This window comes from Drosophila teissieri, chromosome 3R, assembly GCF_016746235.2.
Source record: "Drosophila teissieri strain GT53w chromosome 3R, Prin_Dtei_1.1, whole genome shotgun sequence".
Taxonomy (NCBI): Eukaryota; Metazoa; Arthropoda; class Insecta; order Diptera; family Drosophilidae; genus Drosophila; species Drosophila teissieri.
In genome coordinates this window covers 7769048-7785175 of record NC_053032.1, presented here as the reverse complement: position 1 = coordinate 7785175, position 16128 = coordinate 7769048, and the positions used below count along the sequence as shown (strand labels likewise).

The following is a 16128-nucleotide window of genomic DNA, read 5'->3' as shown; positions in this document are numbered from 1 at the left end:
ATGTCGTCGCAACTGCCAGCTGCTGCAAGCGGGACTCGCGTGGCAAGTGTGCGGGGCAACTCCGGCCAGCAGCCAGCGGCAAGCGGCCAATGGCGGTTGGCCGAGGCCACGCCCCGTGCCTCAATTACCGACCAGTGCTGCCCATCGGCGGGCAGAGCGAAACCTGTTTCCACGAGCGAGAGGCAGCGAGGCGCATGTGCGGCCAGAGCGGGACGGAAGTCGCAAGGGTGGACCAACCAGAAGAGGCAGGTTGCTGGTATTATGGTAGGTTAGGTTCAAACAAGGTGGCAAACTGGCTCTTAACCGAAATAGGAAGGAAGTCGGCAGCGGCGTCGACGTCGGGCAACTGGTTTGACTTGTTTCCGGCTCACTCCAACCGCCCGAAACCACCAGCAATCGGCAGAGGCAGCCAAGCCGGCAGAGGACAGGCAGAGCAGCGGCCGTCGGCACAATTCGATTGCATTTATGAAAAGCGTTTTCGGCCGCCAGCACGCGTCCGCTCCCAGCTCGCAATTCGCCATCCGCCATCCGCAATTCGCCATCCGTAATCCGTAATCCGTAATCTGTAATCTGTAATCAGTAATCCGTAGACCGTAATCCGTAGTCCGTGAACCCACAGCAGTTCGCAGTTGGAACGCCCATCAACGGGTAGTGATTAAACGCGATAACTGAACTGAAATCAATCAAACGTTTAGTGTGTGCTTCTGGCTTTAAACACTCTACTGCTAACTGTTAAGAGAAAAGAGTGCCCAATAAAATTTGGAGAGTGCAGTGAACGAGCTCCGCATTGGCGCCACTAGTTGCCAAAATGTCCAGCCACGAGGAGGATGACCACGAGCACGAGAACGAGCACGGCGAAGAGGTGGAGGAGCAGGAGATCCATGTGGACGTGGACTCGGACTCGCGGATGTCATGTGGCAGCGGATCCGATGTGGATATGGACGGCGGCAGTTGCTACGATGAGTCCGAAACGCCATTGAGGTGAGGAGGGATTTTGGATAGGCGGAAAGTGGGGAGAAAGTCTTTGAAAGTACCCGATATAGACATACATTTTCTTAATATATCATAATTACGAATTTAAACAGATCCTCCAATTTCAATAACACTTCTTTACCCGTTCAAATTTGCCAAATATAAACAAAGGTAACAGAGATGCTATAAGATACTAAGTGGGATGTTTTTAACTAGATTCCGTACAATTTACATAGATTTGAAAAGCCTTTTCAAAATAATCGTTTCGTCTGAAATTGGACAGGATAAAGCACTGAAAGTCCATTAAACCAGACAATCAAAACTATTTTTGATTAACTGGTATCGTAAATAGTGTAGCATATTTAAAAGTGATTGAGTCTGTATTAAAACTAATATTGACTGTACTTTCCGATTAAACATTGTACCCAAAAATATAATAGGTCTGATAAAATTCATTACGGAAAATCCCCAACAAATTTTAAAGAAAATGCCCAGTTTTCCGTTCCGTTATAAAAATGGGTGTAATCATGATGTATATTTTTGAATACTTACCGTGTGCGTGCATTTAACTGACCACATTTTCGTTAGATATTCGCTTATTAAAGGGTAAGTCACTAGAGTGCAATACCGACTGACCGCCATTCGATTGACTTACTAAGGAACAGATTTGGAAAAAATAGTCATAGAAGTTGCCTGCAGTCTCATTTTATTGCCCGATAAAAGTCAAACAATTATTGTGGCAGAGAAAAGCTATTTGCATCTGCTATTATGAGCTCATGACTCCCACTGTTTTACGATCTTCGGTATTTTCGCTCATAATGCTCACAAATCCAATTTTTCGAATCGTGGCGTTGAGCGCCATTGAAATGCTCAGATCTGTAAGCTCATTGTCCGGTCTTACAAAAGGTCCAATTCTCAACCGACAAAAGAGGATAACAAGCTGCCTTTGAAGCGCTTGTGCGCTTAGGAGATCGGTGTGAACAAACCTCTTAAACGCTAATGAATTGACCACAATGCCACCAAAAGAATCAAGTCGAAATGCCCCATAAAGTGCCAAAGAAACTCCCTGAATTTACATAGTGCACGGCTGGACAGGGTTTCCAATAGACGGCGACGATAAAACGCACATTAGTAAGGCGCCAAAAACGCGCTGTGATATGACTTTTGGGTCCATTTGGTGTTCAATCTGGAGTTGGATCTTCGGGTTGAATGCTGGACAAAGACGAAATCGTTTGTCGGATTAACATTTTAATAGAGATCGTCATAAAAAGGCTATAAAAGCCGCGTTCCAGCGAATGTAGAGCACCAGATAGCAGCAAGTTTTGGCCAGCAAAATAATATGTGTTTGCTCATAACTTTTGATATTGGAAAGTGTCTGTGTGCCGGTGTGTCGGTGGATGGCGATTTGAGATCATTGTTCCGATACAAGATACAATTCCATTCCTGTTCCAAATGGGTTTTTACTTTTTGGATTTATAAATTAAATGCCGTGCGTGACTTGTTTTCGGTGCGTCAGTTGATGGCATTCGATGATTTATGGGCGCGTATTAAATGCCTCTAACGGCCGTCAGCATTTGCATAATTACTTCATTTCCAGCCGCACTGCGTATACGCAGTGGTGGCCACACGGGTTCTGCATGTCATGTCGTCAGATCGGCTTATCCGCTCGCGTGGGCCTTTGGTTAGTGGTTCCGCGACTGGTCCGTACTGCAGCAGACTTAATTATGGTCAATGTTCTCAGGTTTTCCCGCTTATCAGGCGACACATTTTAATGAGCCCGCACCTCTGTAGGGCTTCCTTCCCTTCGATTCTGATGTCTTTTCTCCGGTTTCTTCCCCAGCGAGTCCCTGCAGTCGGAGCAGACGCGCTCCTCGTCCAGTGAGAATCTGCCCTTCAGCATATCACGCCTGCTATCCAAGCCCTTCGAGACGAGTCACCACCACCACAACAACAACCACCTGCTCAGCAGCAGTCCCGGCTCCAGCAGCAACAACAACAACACCGGCGAAAAGGGCGAGGAGAAGGAGCTACTGCAGCAGGAGGACCACGATCTGGCCGCCTATAAGCTGGCCACCAGCATCGCCAACTCGACGTACGGAAGCGCCGCAGCCCTCTACTCGTATCCGCATCTATATCCCTCGGCGGCCGGCGGTCATGTGCTGCGTGTGCCGCCCCAGAGAACGCCGCTCACCTGGGCACTACCGCCACTGCATCACGCGGCGCTGGCCCATCAGGCGGTCAAGGATCGTCTGGCAGGTGAGTGAAGAGCAGTGAAGTCAAGAGTCCGGGCAAACTCCAACCCATTCGGAGCCCCCATGTCGGGATGGCCCATGTTCGCCCAGATCTCTCGGGGGAGCAATCCTCCAATGACCCGCGGTGGCAATTGCTACTGTTCCCCAAATAAGCACGATCAGAGAAGACTTTTAAGGCAACATGCCTATCGGCATGTCATTGTTGGCCAACACATTCGTGCACCGAGAGAAAATTTGGCACTTGTATAAAAGGGCAAGATACGAATGTTATATATGCCTATATAGCGTATAATAAGATGCACTTAATTCACTTTACAATAGACTATATATTCTTCGACTCCTTTTAAATCATGTCAATAAGGTGCGAGAAACGTTGTCTAATGGTATAATGGCCTTACATACCAATTTCTGTATATCTCCGGTTTTCAGGTCTGGAAAACAAGATATTTTAGAAACTTCTGAGTATAAAAATTCTGATGTTGCGGCTGTCCGTTTCAGTGGGAAAGAAGCAGACTAGAAGAAGACTAGAACATTATCAGGGAGCTTACAATAAGAAGTTTCCCTCAGTGTACACTCACTCACGGGTGCTTGGGATGCTAAAGTATAAAAACATGTTTGCCTTCAAATGCACAATCGCAGCTTAAGTTAAAAACTTAACGCTGAGCCGCCGCCCAGAAGCGACGCAGGAATGAGATGCGCCCTCCTATTTGCATGCGCATGCGCAGCTGTATTTGTATCTGTATCTGTCGCTGGGCCTCTGAATCCGTATCTGAATCTGTATCTGTATTCCATCTGAAGCTGCATCTCCATGTGCAGCTGGGTCCTCTGGCTCCCTTTTGTTAATTTGTTTACATTATGAGCTTCACTTGTAGCTACAAGCGATGGGCACAGCGCGAGCCCTTTGAAATAATGAGACGGCGTTGATTTTATTACGCCTCGGCAGTCGAGGGATCTGCAAGGGAATGGGGTCCCGATAGGATTCGAATCCTATAACTCATAACATTCGGGCCTTTTTCGGCCATGTGATGTGGAAAAGCTGCTTAGGAGCTGCGCAGCCCGGCATTCTGATTGGCTTTTATGGCCGACATCCGCCTAGTGGTTCTGGTTAGCTGTTTGCCCTTTTTCTTTATTTTAGTTATTTTAATGAGCTGGTTTACATGACTTTTTAATTTCGCGCTGGGCTCGAAAAGGAATTAATTACGCATTGGGCGGTCGCAGTGCTCAGCGAGTGAGTTTTCTGTCCTCGCCGGCTTATTTATCGCCGCATACCGCACTTCACATTTGAGTCCAACTGACATGGTCAGCTTTTAATTAGCCAGTCGAATGCTGGCGATTCGAGGGCTGCATATCCATATCCATACTTGTGCGTATATCCGCGGAGGAGGGGCATCCGATCGGGTGGATCGTATAGAATGGGATGGAATGGGATGGAATGGGATCGGATCAGTCACTTCGAGTCGACTATTCCACCTGAGGGGCACACTTATGAGGCCACCGGGTGATCCAAGTTTCTGCCGCTTGGTTTCGTTTTGTCAACATCTTCGTCTTCGTCTTCGCCTTTGGCTTCGTCTTGATCTTGGTCTTGGTCTCGGCCAACGTCTGTGTCTTTTTGTGTTTATTGTGTCGCTTGCCTTGTGGCTGATAAGCTGGCGCCTTGGCTTTTTTCATTAACAAGACAAACGAGCGTCCAGGGTGCGGATCCGATCCGATCCCTTCCCGCGGCCAAAGTGCTCCTCTACCTTCCGCCAGGGCTCTTAGCGCCATATGATTAATAACCATCGCATGTTAATTCTCGTTATTTTTTGGGAAACTACGTCGCAGCAGGCGCCAATTACTTTCGGCCGTGAACGCCCTAATGCAGTTTCATAACAGCCGTAATATCCAGAATGGGAGTTGGGCTTTTGTCACGACACTTGCCCACACGAATGTTACCCATGTATGGCGGAGCAGGATCTATAGGTTCTAATACATTTATTTCCCAGTTCTTACAGTAAGTTACATTTTGGCTTTAAAAAGTAATATGGACTTTGTAAGCTACGTGAGCCTGTAACCTAACAGTTCCTTTGTGCATACGTTTTGATTGGTTACGGGCAAGTCTTGAGATAATAATGGCTAAATAATCCGAATCACTAGCAAAGGTCAGAGTGCAGCACTTTCCGAAAAAGACCAAAATAGCGGAGTGGGAGGAAACCGAGGAAGCCGAGCCACAGGCCGCCATCAATAATGCATGCTAAAAGCTTTTTGCATTATTTTAGGTATTTCTGGTGAGACTTCTCGGCCGCAGCCACACACTCACCGCCATCTGTATCTTTAAGATACTTACGAGTATGTTAGCTTGTGCGAAACATCATAAATAAGCTCGGTGGAGCACGATGGAGCACGGTGGAACACGGTGGAGTGTTAGAAAGCTATAAAATTATGCTTATGCGCCTTATCCTCCCTCGAAGCCGCTATGTTACATCCTTAAAGGATACACACATCTGAGCTGCGGTAGAGGGGAAATCCCGAGGCTGCTGCTTATGTGGTGCGATAAATGGCTTTTTATTGAAATTGATATTGCCTGAAATATTCAAATGATCGGCAGCCCACACGACCTCCGACCCAAAAACCTTTGGATTACTAATGCAACCACCTCGAAAGTTTATCCCCTGTGCGGGAAAAGCCCGGAAAAAGGGTTACCGGGAAAAGTCGCAATAAGAAGCATGATTTGTCAGCTTAACACCCGCCATCCATTCGCCAGCATTTGATGGCTTTTGACAGTCCAGCCATTTTCCTACGCCAGCCTGGACACCCATAAACACAACTCAGTTTCAATGGGACTGGTCGGATTGTTATTATTAAAATCGGAAAATTATTTTGGAAAGGGGTTCATACTTTAGAAATTATTCCAAGATAATGGGATTGGAGAAATACCCCCACGCTGCGCAGTTACCGAGTTGGGTGTGCTTCAGATACATATATTGAATATACATATACATATATCATTGCAATCATTCAAGTGGTGAATGTACTGCTGTCCTTGTGAAACTCGTTAGAAAAGTTAAGAATGCTTGTGAGCACACATGCAATAATATCATTCAAATTTTTTCACCTTCTTGTATTTTTGAAGCATGTTTCTTAGTTGTCTGGGTTTTAATTACATTAAAAGAATTGAGTGGCAGTTGATTAATTTGAATAGTTTTGGGACATTATAAATTTGGTTTTGATTTAATCATTGCTAAAAATGTGTCAATACTCTTGAATAATAAGGCAGCAGTTGCAGCAGTCTTGGCTTTGTTTAAATTGTTGTATTGGCTGTGGTGGAGGTGATTGGCCATCACATTTCACAATTGCTGATTTCACACAGCACATTTCCCTCCAACTTCTCACTTGACCTCATCTGCGGATCAGTCAGTTGGTAATCCGGTTTCCTAATTGTCGCCTGTGTTGCGTTGTTGTCAGCGACTGGCCGACCGCCTTACGATTTCGGCGCGCACTGTGCCTGCCTTATCGCACCCAATAAACAACAAAGCACACACAACGACGACTGGCAGGAATTTTAAAAGGTTCAGCGCCAGCACAGGCTCAGCCACCGTTCCGCGCCCGAATCCACAAATCCAGAAATCCAGAAATCCAAAAACACAGAGATCCAGACTCGGACACTGGGTCACTTATGCGTCCTACGAGCGCGACTTTATGACTCAACCTCAATCCGAATGGAAATGGATGTCGCGTGCTTTGTCTACCAGAGGCGGCGATAAGGGCTCCTGCTAGACCGCCGCCCGTAACCTCAATCCTTGGCAATTAGGCAGCGAGGCAGCAGGGCAGGCCTCCAAATTGATTTCCCAGCGGGAGGGGTCGTATTTAGCCACTTAGCCATTTAGGCAGCCAGGTAACAGCTAAGAGCTAACAGGTATCGAGTAACAGCAGCGCTAAGTACTCGGAGGCGCACAGGTGCCGCCGCTCAACTCCGGAAGCGGCGCTCGGAAATGACCAGTTATCTAGGAATTTATTGTTTGCTAATTGCCCGCCAGGACACTCACCGCACGCAAGGGGAGACGGATACAGATGCAATCGCAGGAGTCGCATCTAAATTTGAGAGGGTATCCTTACTTAAAGTTTTATTTTATCAAAATAGGAAGCCCGTTGTTTAAAAGCGTTCCGAGTTTAAGTTATGAACTCCGTATTGTAAGGGCACTCTATGGCCTATCGGCTCCTAATGCTCAGTGTTACTTTACAAATTGAATCTTTTCAAACGACCAAATGCATAAATCAATAACACTTAGGGAAAATGCTACTATATTACATACAAGATAATGCCTATACGAGTACTACTTATTTCTGGAGATCATCCCTCCAGTTAATTCCTGGGCTAGAGGTGTACGAAGAAAGAATAAGGAGACTCTAAACCCTATTGAGCCTTATTGAGTACTCACACACTCCTCTCGTTACAGCTGCCTTTCCCATCGCCCGACGGATCGGACATCCCTACCAGAATCGCACACCGCCCAAGAGGAAAAAGCCACGCACATCCTTCACGCGCATCCAGGTGGCCGAGTTGGAGAAGCGGTTCCACAAGCAGAAGTATCTGGCATCCGCGGAGCGGGCGGCGCTGGCCCGCGGACTGAAGATGACCGATGCCCAGGTGAAGACGTGGTTCCAGAACCGACGCACCAAGTGGAGGTGAGTGCCGAGTCGCCCCATTTCCCCACTTCCCCATTCGAAGGGCATTCCCGCTGGGCTAGAGGCAAAAATCAATACCCATCCCCATGCGCAGCTACCGTTTTCCGGGCTCGGAAGTGCTGACAGCTTGACACTTACCTTCTTCTACGCCCCTCTTTTCCGTTTTTTCGTGCCGTTTTAAACTACAATATGCACAAAGGCTTTTGTTAAAAAGAGCAAGCCCTGAAGATAGCCGACGTGAACATGCCCTGCAAATGGTGGCGTAGGTTCTCGGAATTAAATATTTTATCAGATTTTATTATTTTTATGGCACTAACCCTCTGTATCTAACTCTGTCATTCCGAAGCAATCTGCCAAATAGACTCAGAAATGTGGCATCAGTTCGCTCTTACTCAATTTAGAGTATTATTAACCTCTCACCAGGCTAATGCCTAGTCTCGTATAACCCAACTAGACCACAGGGCATCAAAGCCCGACGCGCATAAACGGCGAGCAAATGGCTCATACAATATGCATGGGCACATTAAATGAACAGCACCAATCCCCAAGAAAAAGGGGAGCATATTTACGAGGCTTGCGGAGGGATGGCTGCATTTTGTAGCCACAAAGAGCGCTCTTGTTAAACAAGCTAATTGCCAAGTTTTTTATGCCAGTTACAATGCCTGGCTAACTATATGGCTCAGAGTCGCATTGAAGTAGACATACGAGTATGTGTAGCAGCAGCATCTAATATTACCATTCAAAATCATAGAGCTACATTTTGTGGATATAATAATTACTGAGTCAGTTAAGTCAATTAACATTTATATACCTCAATAAAACGTTTGTACGTTCTCTTACCAGCGCACTTTTTAAAAATATGACAATTTACTATTTGACTATCTATTCAGAATAGGTAACTTTCTTTGTATGGTATTAACCTTACTTTATAGTGGGTTTCTTTCAAATAATTGGGTGCACACAAGCTAGGTGTCAGATAGCGAAGGAATTTCTGATTTATGTGGCCCCTGTTAGAAAAACTCATGTACTCACATTCAACATGCAAATGACTATTTATTTGAAACCGAAATTAGTCAGACAAAATGCCCCAATTTGGCGGGGTATTGAAGCGTGATATTGCGTGCGACTAATTGGGTTCTTTTTTATTACCGTCAACTAAAAGTATTTGAATATGAAATTATTTGAGCGGATGAGTTCGGATAGTCTTGCACTCATATGCGATTAGGGGCCGTCATAAAGACGATGGCAAATGGCGGCTAAATGGGCGAAGTTTTCCACTTTCCCAGGAAAGGGAGCAAGACAGGGAAAGCGGGCGGGACGGCGCTTAAGTCGCGTTAATTGCCGCTTAGCAGGCGGCCTTTTCAGGCGTTTCAGGCATTTCAGTCGTTTTTAGAGCCCAGTCCTCCTGGCTTATCAGCCATTTTGGGCCTATTCCAGCTCGTAAAAATTAATGATGTAAAACGCAATTTTGTTAACGGCAGCGGCAACGGCAACCGCCTCGGCCACGGCTCGTTTGCGGTTAAGTGAAATGGCAATGGCACATTATAGTTGCCATGATTACGAGGCGGCACTACTCGTAAATATCCAGGGTATGTGTAATGTGCTCACATAATTGCCTTAATGCACACTGCGCTGCATTTGCCAGTAATTTGAATAATTAGCCCTGTCCAACGTGGCGTATGTGCTATGTGCCATGTGCCCATTAGACAACGAATAAAGATTGCGAAGTTGTTGTCTCTTGCCCAATTCCTAATAAATAGCAACTCGTTTGCGACAAGGTGAGTGCCTCATTACGAGTATTGTCTGTATATTGAGTGATTCGATACGATTCGATTCAACAAGAACAGCAACAACTTGCCATCAATTATTAATAAGATTGCGCGGCCAAATGAATGAACTCCTGTTGCCCGTCACTGTCTGACAATGTGTTTACCAAGAAGGCAAGAAAAAAGACGAGGAGCAGTCTGCCAAAGCAGATTCAGACACAACGCAGATACAGATACAGATACAGATACAGATACAGATACGGATACTAAGCAGGGGAAAGAAAAAGTGAAGCACACTTCCGGGCGTTTTATCCATATGGCTCCGAAACAAACACTTTGGTCTGGGACCTTTTCCCTCTTTACCGGGTCTATAACTCAATTAGTTGCACAGCCATAAATCAAGATGCCGCTAAACCCTTTTTAATTACACGCTCGTTTATCATCCCAAAACATTTCCATCCCACTCAAAAATATTCTTGGAAAATCTAAGCTTAGCTTAGCTGGTACTTCACAGTAATTGCCTGCCATGTGCGAAAGTTTTCCTGCTGAAAGCTGGCTAATTAAAAATTTACACACATGCCAGAAAGCAACTTTGACCGCAGAACAAAAATCAATTTGACTGAAAGCAAAGTTTTTGCGGACAGAGCCGAAAAATCAAATAAAATTAATTACAATGGCGAGAGCCATTTGTAAATTAACTCGCTGTTTCGCCTGTTTCGCCCGTCGGCACGTGTCCTGCGTAGAATCTTCAAGTTTGCGGTGGGCCATTCCCTCGGGATCTCGGCCTGGATGCTTCTTGGACGTCTTGGGCAGCCAATTGATGGTCTGGCTAAATTGTTATGTCTTGGGGGATAATTACCACAGGACCTTTTTGGGACCGCTATCTCCGTCTCCGCCTCCGCCTCCGCCTTCCTCTCAACTTGCCGAAGTCGTTCGCGTGCAATGTGTGAAATGATTTTAATTACCAGGACATGGCCGGAAAAGTCTTAAACAGCAGCTGCCTCCGTTGGCGACAATTGGGGCCTTGGAGCGGGGCAGCTCCGGAGATTTATGGGCCGGGCTTTAATAAACATTTTAGGCTAATGTCGGGCCATTACTTATCGCGGATGGCAACAGAAACTTTCCACATCAACGCGATGGCGCCAAGAGACCAACATTTAACATTTGTAAAGCGTTCGTTACATTTCCCAGCTCCGTGCCCGAAGATAAATTACAATCGTGTCTCTGTCTCAACCCCAAAGAGCGAATTAAGCCCGCACTCATCCGAATCTCACAGAGGCGCTTTCGTTGGCCTGGCCTTTTTGGAGTTTTTAATCAATTTTCGTTGAATTTTTCATGCGGTAGCTGGTAAAAATGCTGCCCGATAAAGGCAGCTTGAAGGCGAAAAGGTGAAAAAGTAAAAGCGAACTGCTTGCTGCATAATAACTCACTTCCATCGCGAAAACGACAATTGAATTGTTGTGCCAACAATTGAATTGTTGGGGTGTAAGAAAAGTTTCGAGTAATAGAGAGTTTCTGGTGCCAGTTTAAAGGAAGTACAACTCCAATATAAAGTTCTTTTAGAATTTCTAAAAATAAGATCATACCTGATGAACAAATGATGCTCTTGATCTTATAAATAAAATAAAGTCCCTGGTACCCAGAACTAGGCACATTTCCACGCATTTGAGTGGAAGTGCTCCCTTGCTGAACCACTAGTCAGCCATGAAGACACGAGCTAGTTATCCAATTTGTGGGCCGAAAGTTTGCACTAAACGCCCAGGCTAATGTATTTTTAATGAAGCCCACTTGCGAGTTACGAAGCCGTAGTTTGAACGATGACATTGCTGATGAAAACCTGAAAACCGTAATGAAAGCATATTAAACAATAATTATGATATATGTCTGCCATGTGCTAGCCTCGCCTAGTTGTGGTTATAATTCGAGCAACCCCTTCCCTCCGCCTCTTTAGTCGAAACATAAGAACTTCATTAGCTCATGAAATATTCAAGATGGCGCAAAACAACCCCCAGTTCTGCGGGGGTGGATGTTCCTGTGGATGGAGCATCGGTGGCGGAGTGGTGGAGTGGTGGAGTTGTAGAGGCAGTGGTGGTGGTGGTGGTGGTGGCGGTGGTGGTGCAGGTCCATGGCCACAATTAGAGCAACATGCTGCGCAAACGCGGGCCCGAGCTGCTGCATCTGCAGTGCAATTCAGCCCTGAATTATTTATCAGCTGGCAGGGCACAAGTTGGGGAGTGGGGCAAATCCCTTTAAGCTGGGAGCATTCAAAATGCAATTTACGCAGCTCCAACTCGGCACGAAATTAATTTTCCATTTTCCGCAGAAGCAAGCCCAATCGATGGAGCAGTGTGCCTGTACAGCAGTCAGCATATTTGATTTGATTAGTTTTAAATGGTCTTTATAGGCCGCCCACATAATGACTTGATGAGCCTCTGATTCGGCCCCAATTGGTCAGGTGTGAGCCACTGAAATGGGCTTGCGGCAAATTGGTTTTCCATAATGAATATGTACATTAGGCGATACTATTTGCCAGATAAGGTTCAATGTGCACGGTCATCATGCATATCGATTGGAGCGTGACAGATGTCGCAGCTTTAAAGTATGTTAAATAAATTAAGCCCTAAGCCCCTGTCCTATATTTCCCATAAACAAATCCGTAGAAATCAACCGAATTGGCAATGCCAGAACTTAAATGTAGATCAAAGAAAAGAATTAAGAGTGCCTCCAAATTTGGTCTATTTTTTAGGTTTTACACAAACGTTAAAACTTAAATGTTCTTTCAAGAATTTAAGTTTCAGAAAAACTCCAAAAACCACTTGACAAGTAAAACCAGCAAATATGAACATCACAGAACATTAGACAACCACCATGTAAGGCTTCAAGGAATAATTTAATAAAATATGAATTGTTTCTTAGTGTATGTTTTAGCCACATTCTACCCCAAACTCAATATCCATAGCTGGGCCAGTTACTTATCAATACCTTCTTTTTTCCCATTTCAGACGACAGACGGCCGAGGAGCGGGAGGCGGAGCGGCAGGCGGCGAACAGGCTGATGCTGTCCCTCCAGGCGGAGGCCATCAGCAAGGGATTCGCGCCTCCTTCGGCGCCCCTGGGCTCCCAGGGGGGCGTGAACGGGGCGCCCCTGGCTGCTCTGCACGGACTACAGCCGTGGGCAGAGGCGTCGCATGCGGCGGGCTGCTAATCGCCGCGCCATCGGTGGAAGGAGCCCGATAGACAAAGTTTGGCGGGAGCTGGTTTATTTGTGATACACTTCGCTTTGTACATACATACATAGTTCGGATGAACAGACAGTTGGCACTGTACATAGGAGAGGGGCGGCGCCTCGAGCCCCACTGTAAATACCTAGCTTTACTCTGTAGTGACGCTTACTTAATGGATTCTAAAATGACGAGGATTTGCGATGGTGGCCTGGACCTGCGCTTTAAGTTTGTGTAGAATCTCCAATTTCCGTTTTGCGTTTCGTAGTGGTGCATTTAGGATCTTAGTTATTGTTCGACAGTTCGACAGTTCAGCAGAAGCAAACCGCATCTCAAAAAGTCGCAGTGAGCTTGGAAGCCACGCCTAGTAATAACATATTTAATATACAAAATTATATACAGATTGTAAGTGTAATGTATTGTAATTGTAACATCTGTCTCTAGGCTTAAGCGAATGGCATTACCTAGTATTATAAATTATGAACCCTAAATACATGTACGATTATTGAAAAGTAGACAGGATGAGCAATGAAAATAAACACATTATTGAATCAAAGAACGGAGCTTTTTCTTATCGTGTGGCCATATCGATAAAGTTGTACAAGATTCAACTTATATACAAATTCGCTATTTTGAATGCGTCGTAGATCCAATTGTATAGAATAGGATCTTTCGTTTTTGGACAATAAGTTAACTAACTTTTGCTTGTTTTGTTGTCTCACTACATAAAATTCATCTTGTTTGTTTGGAAACCAAATAAGTAGCAATTGATATTAACCTCAACCAAAACAAACAGAATCGGAAGTCGGGGGATGGTTTCTTCAGTTACGCAGTTAATCGGCACTGTTCCAACCCTTAACTAGTAAAAACAACCCATTGAAGATGATTTATAGACGCTTATTGACAGGACTGGGTGCTTCGATCTATAGACCAATTTTGATAGGAACCTGCGCCTTAACCGGATACCTTTCGACGTGCTAATGACTGGGATGCCCATAAAAAAATCAGCCATATGCTCGGCCCGAAAAACCAACAACAATTAGCGGCGAATATGCCGAGCCCGTTCATTATAAGTATATTACGTGTTTTTGCGCTGAAAGCAAAACAAACAGGCGCCGCCGCACAGGTAGCCCTATACTTAGAGCCATCTTCTCCAGCCCTAGAGTCCTCCGCCTCCAAAGTGTTGCCGCTGTCACATTAGCGCTGAGCTCGGTCCGAATCAACCGACCTCAACTCCTACAAGTTGGCCGGTGGTCGTTGGCCGCCTGTGCGGAAGTAAACGATTTTAGGGTCCCGGGAGTTGAAAGACGGCGCCCCAAACACACAAAGTTGCAGACGACGGCCGATCAAATGCTGTTTATTGTGGCTTCAGCAGAGACACCTTTTTAATTTGGCCTTTGCCGCTGCCGGGCTTGTGGATGGGAATGCACTGCAAAAAGCAAAAAAGGGTGCCTTAATCTACATCATTTGATATAAATTTATGTATCCTTTAAAGTGTATATCCATACCACCATATATGGATAAAAAAAACTGATTACGGCAGTTTAATCAGCAATCTAGGTATTTATGAACTTTTGTTTTAAACAGTCATAGCCGTTAGATATATAAAACTAGAAATAAAACGGAGTATAGAAAATAAACCTATTACTCTTTCAAGACTTTCTAAGACCTATTAATAGCTTTTAGATAACCTGTGGCGAATATTGTGCATCGATAAATTTTTTTTCTTTGAGTGCAAGCTCTCGATATGATGCACAAACAGGGCTACTTGGAAATCCGCATAAATTGCGTTTAATTGGACAATCTTTGCTTTATTTCCTTGTGGCCGGCGGCCAGCGAAGAAATCAAATTTTGTGTGTAATGAGGATGGCATTGCCATCCCGATTCGTTTGAATCCTCGGTCCCAACGAGTGTGTGGCATTGCATGCGGGGTTACCCCTAATTGGCTACCGTTGATGCTGCTGCTGCTGCTGCTTCTGCTGCCCCGGGATCCCGATTTTGGCTTTCAAGTCCCAGGTTTGATTGATTATTGAGCAAACTTGCGGACAGGCCGAACTCCAATCTATTTGTGTCCACTTAGTGTAATACAACATGAAGCGACTTGGGCCCCGAGCGGAAGTGGGTCGAGTCCTCGATAACAGGATAACCATCATAACGACTGGACAGTGGTCAGAGTGCTCCAAAGTTGCTGGCCTTGCGAACGGAAATCCCCCGAAAAGGAAAAGCCAAATTGGAAGTGACCAGGGGGCCGATGGGCGTGTGTCAGTCAAAAAAGTGGATGCGAGTATGAAAAATACAAACGAACAGCCCGAACAGAATGCGGTTGGTCAACAAGACAGGATACGGAAACAGATACAGATACAGACGTAGATACAGATACTACGGATCCGGATCGCCGGAGCCAGGACTCTTTGCACGTCCAGCTGCACATGTACGTGTCAATTTGGATTATGGCAAGATTGAAAAGGATTTAAGCTCACGGATGGCGGTCGCTTGGTGGCAGACATTATGGATCTGGATCTAGGTCCGGATCTGTATCTGTATCTGGAGCAGAGCCAGCCAGAGCCACAAAGCTAAGCACATTTTCAAATTAGTTTTTCATCATTTTGGCTAAGGCCACAAAAGAGTTGACAACAAGAGTTGGACAGTTTGCAGTCTGTCACTCAGTCTGCTGGGTTTCCACTCAGCCGCTCCGCGGATGCACTGCTTACTGAGTTCTGTGACAGCGACTGATTACCGGGCATCGGGGACATTTAAATTAAATATGAGTTCCTATCGCTGCACGCTGCACGCAGGTAAGTAGAGGTGAGTGTGTACATATGGCTGCTCCGGGGGCTATCTAATTATGGCGACCCCCTGTCGGAACAGGCCAGCCAGTCGTAAAAACGTCATAAAGAAAACCATTTCACCTAACGTACGAGCTGCGAGCTTGTTTCGCCGCATTATGAGTGCGGTTGTAAAAACGAAACAGGGCCGCCATTGTTCTGGTCTTCTGGCAAACAAAAGCGGCCAACTGTCATTAGCCGTCTCCCTTCCTCCGCATGGACGTCGTTAAAAACGGGGCACCAAATGGGCTTAAAAATGAAGTAAATGGAGTGCGCTAATCACCCCCTCCTCCCCGCTTCATACACTTCATACACTAACCCCCGTGTGGTGGTGTATGTATATGGCGACCCACAATATCGGACCCACAACTAACAGCACTCTAATGGCCGCCCCGCTCATTTGTGCTGAAAACTAATGATTAAACTTGTCA

General features: G+C 45.7%; 1 protein-coding gene and 1 pseudogene across 1 annotated transcript; both read left to right on the top strand.

The window, feature by feature from the left end:
- LOC122622048 lies at positions 1-633 on the top strand (annotated as a pseudogene).
- Positions 634-808: 175 nt separating this feature from the next.
- On the top strand, positions 809-13325 carry LOC122621140 (T-cell leukemia homeobox protein 3). The gene is made up of 4 exons (XM_043798899.1): positions 809-981; positions 2813-3228; positions 7658-7886; positions 12655-13325. The coding sequence occupies exons 1-4, from the start codon at positions 809-811 to the stop codon at positions 12854-12856; spliced, it is 1020 nt and encodes a 339-aa protein (XP_043654834.1). The 3' UTR covers positions 12857-13325.
- Positions 13326-16128: the final 2803 nt, after the last annotated feature.

Coding starts and splice junctions, on each gene's coding strand:
- LOC122621140 (XM_043798899.1), top strand. CDS start 809: ATGTCCAGCCACGAGGAGGATGACCACGAGCACGAGAACGAGCACGGC. Junction 982..2,812: donor GAGTCCGAAACGCCATTGAG/GTGAGGAGGGAT, acceptor TTTCTTCCCCAG/CGAGTCCCTGCAGTCGGAGC. Junction 3,229..7,657: donor GGTCAAGGATCGTCTGGCAG/GTGAGTGAAGAG, acceptor CTCTCGTTACAG/CTGCCTTTCCCATCGCCCGA.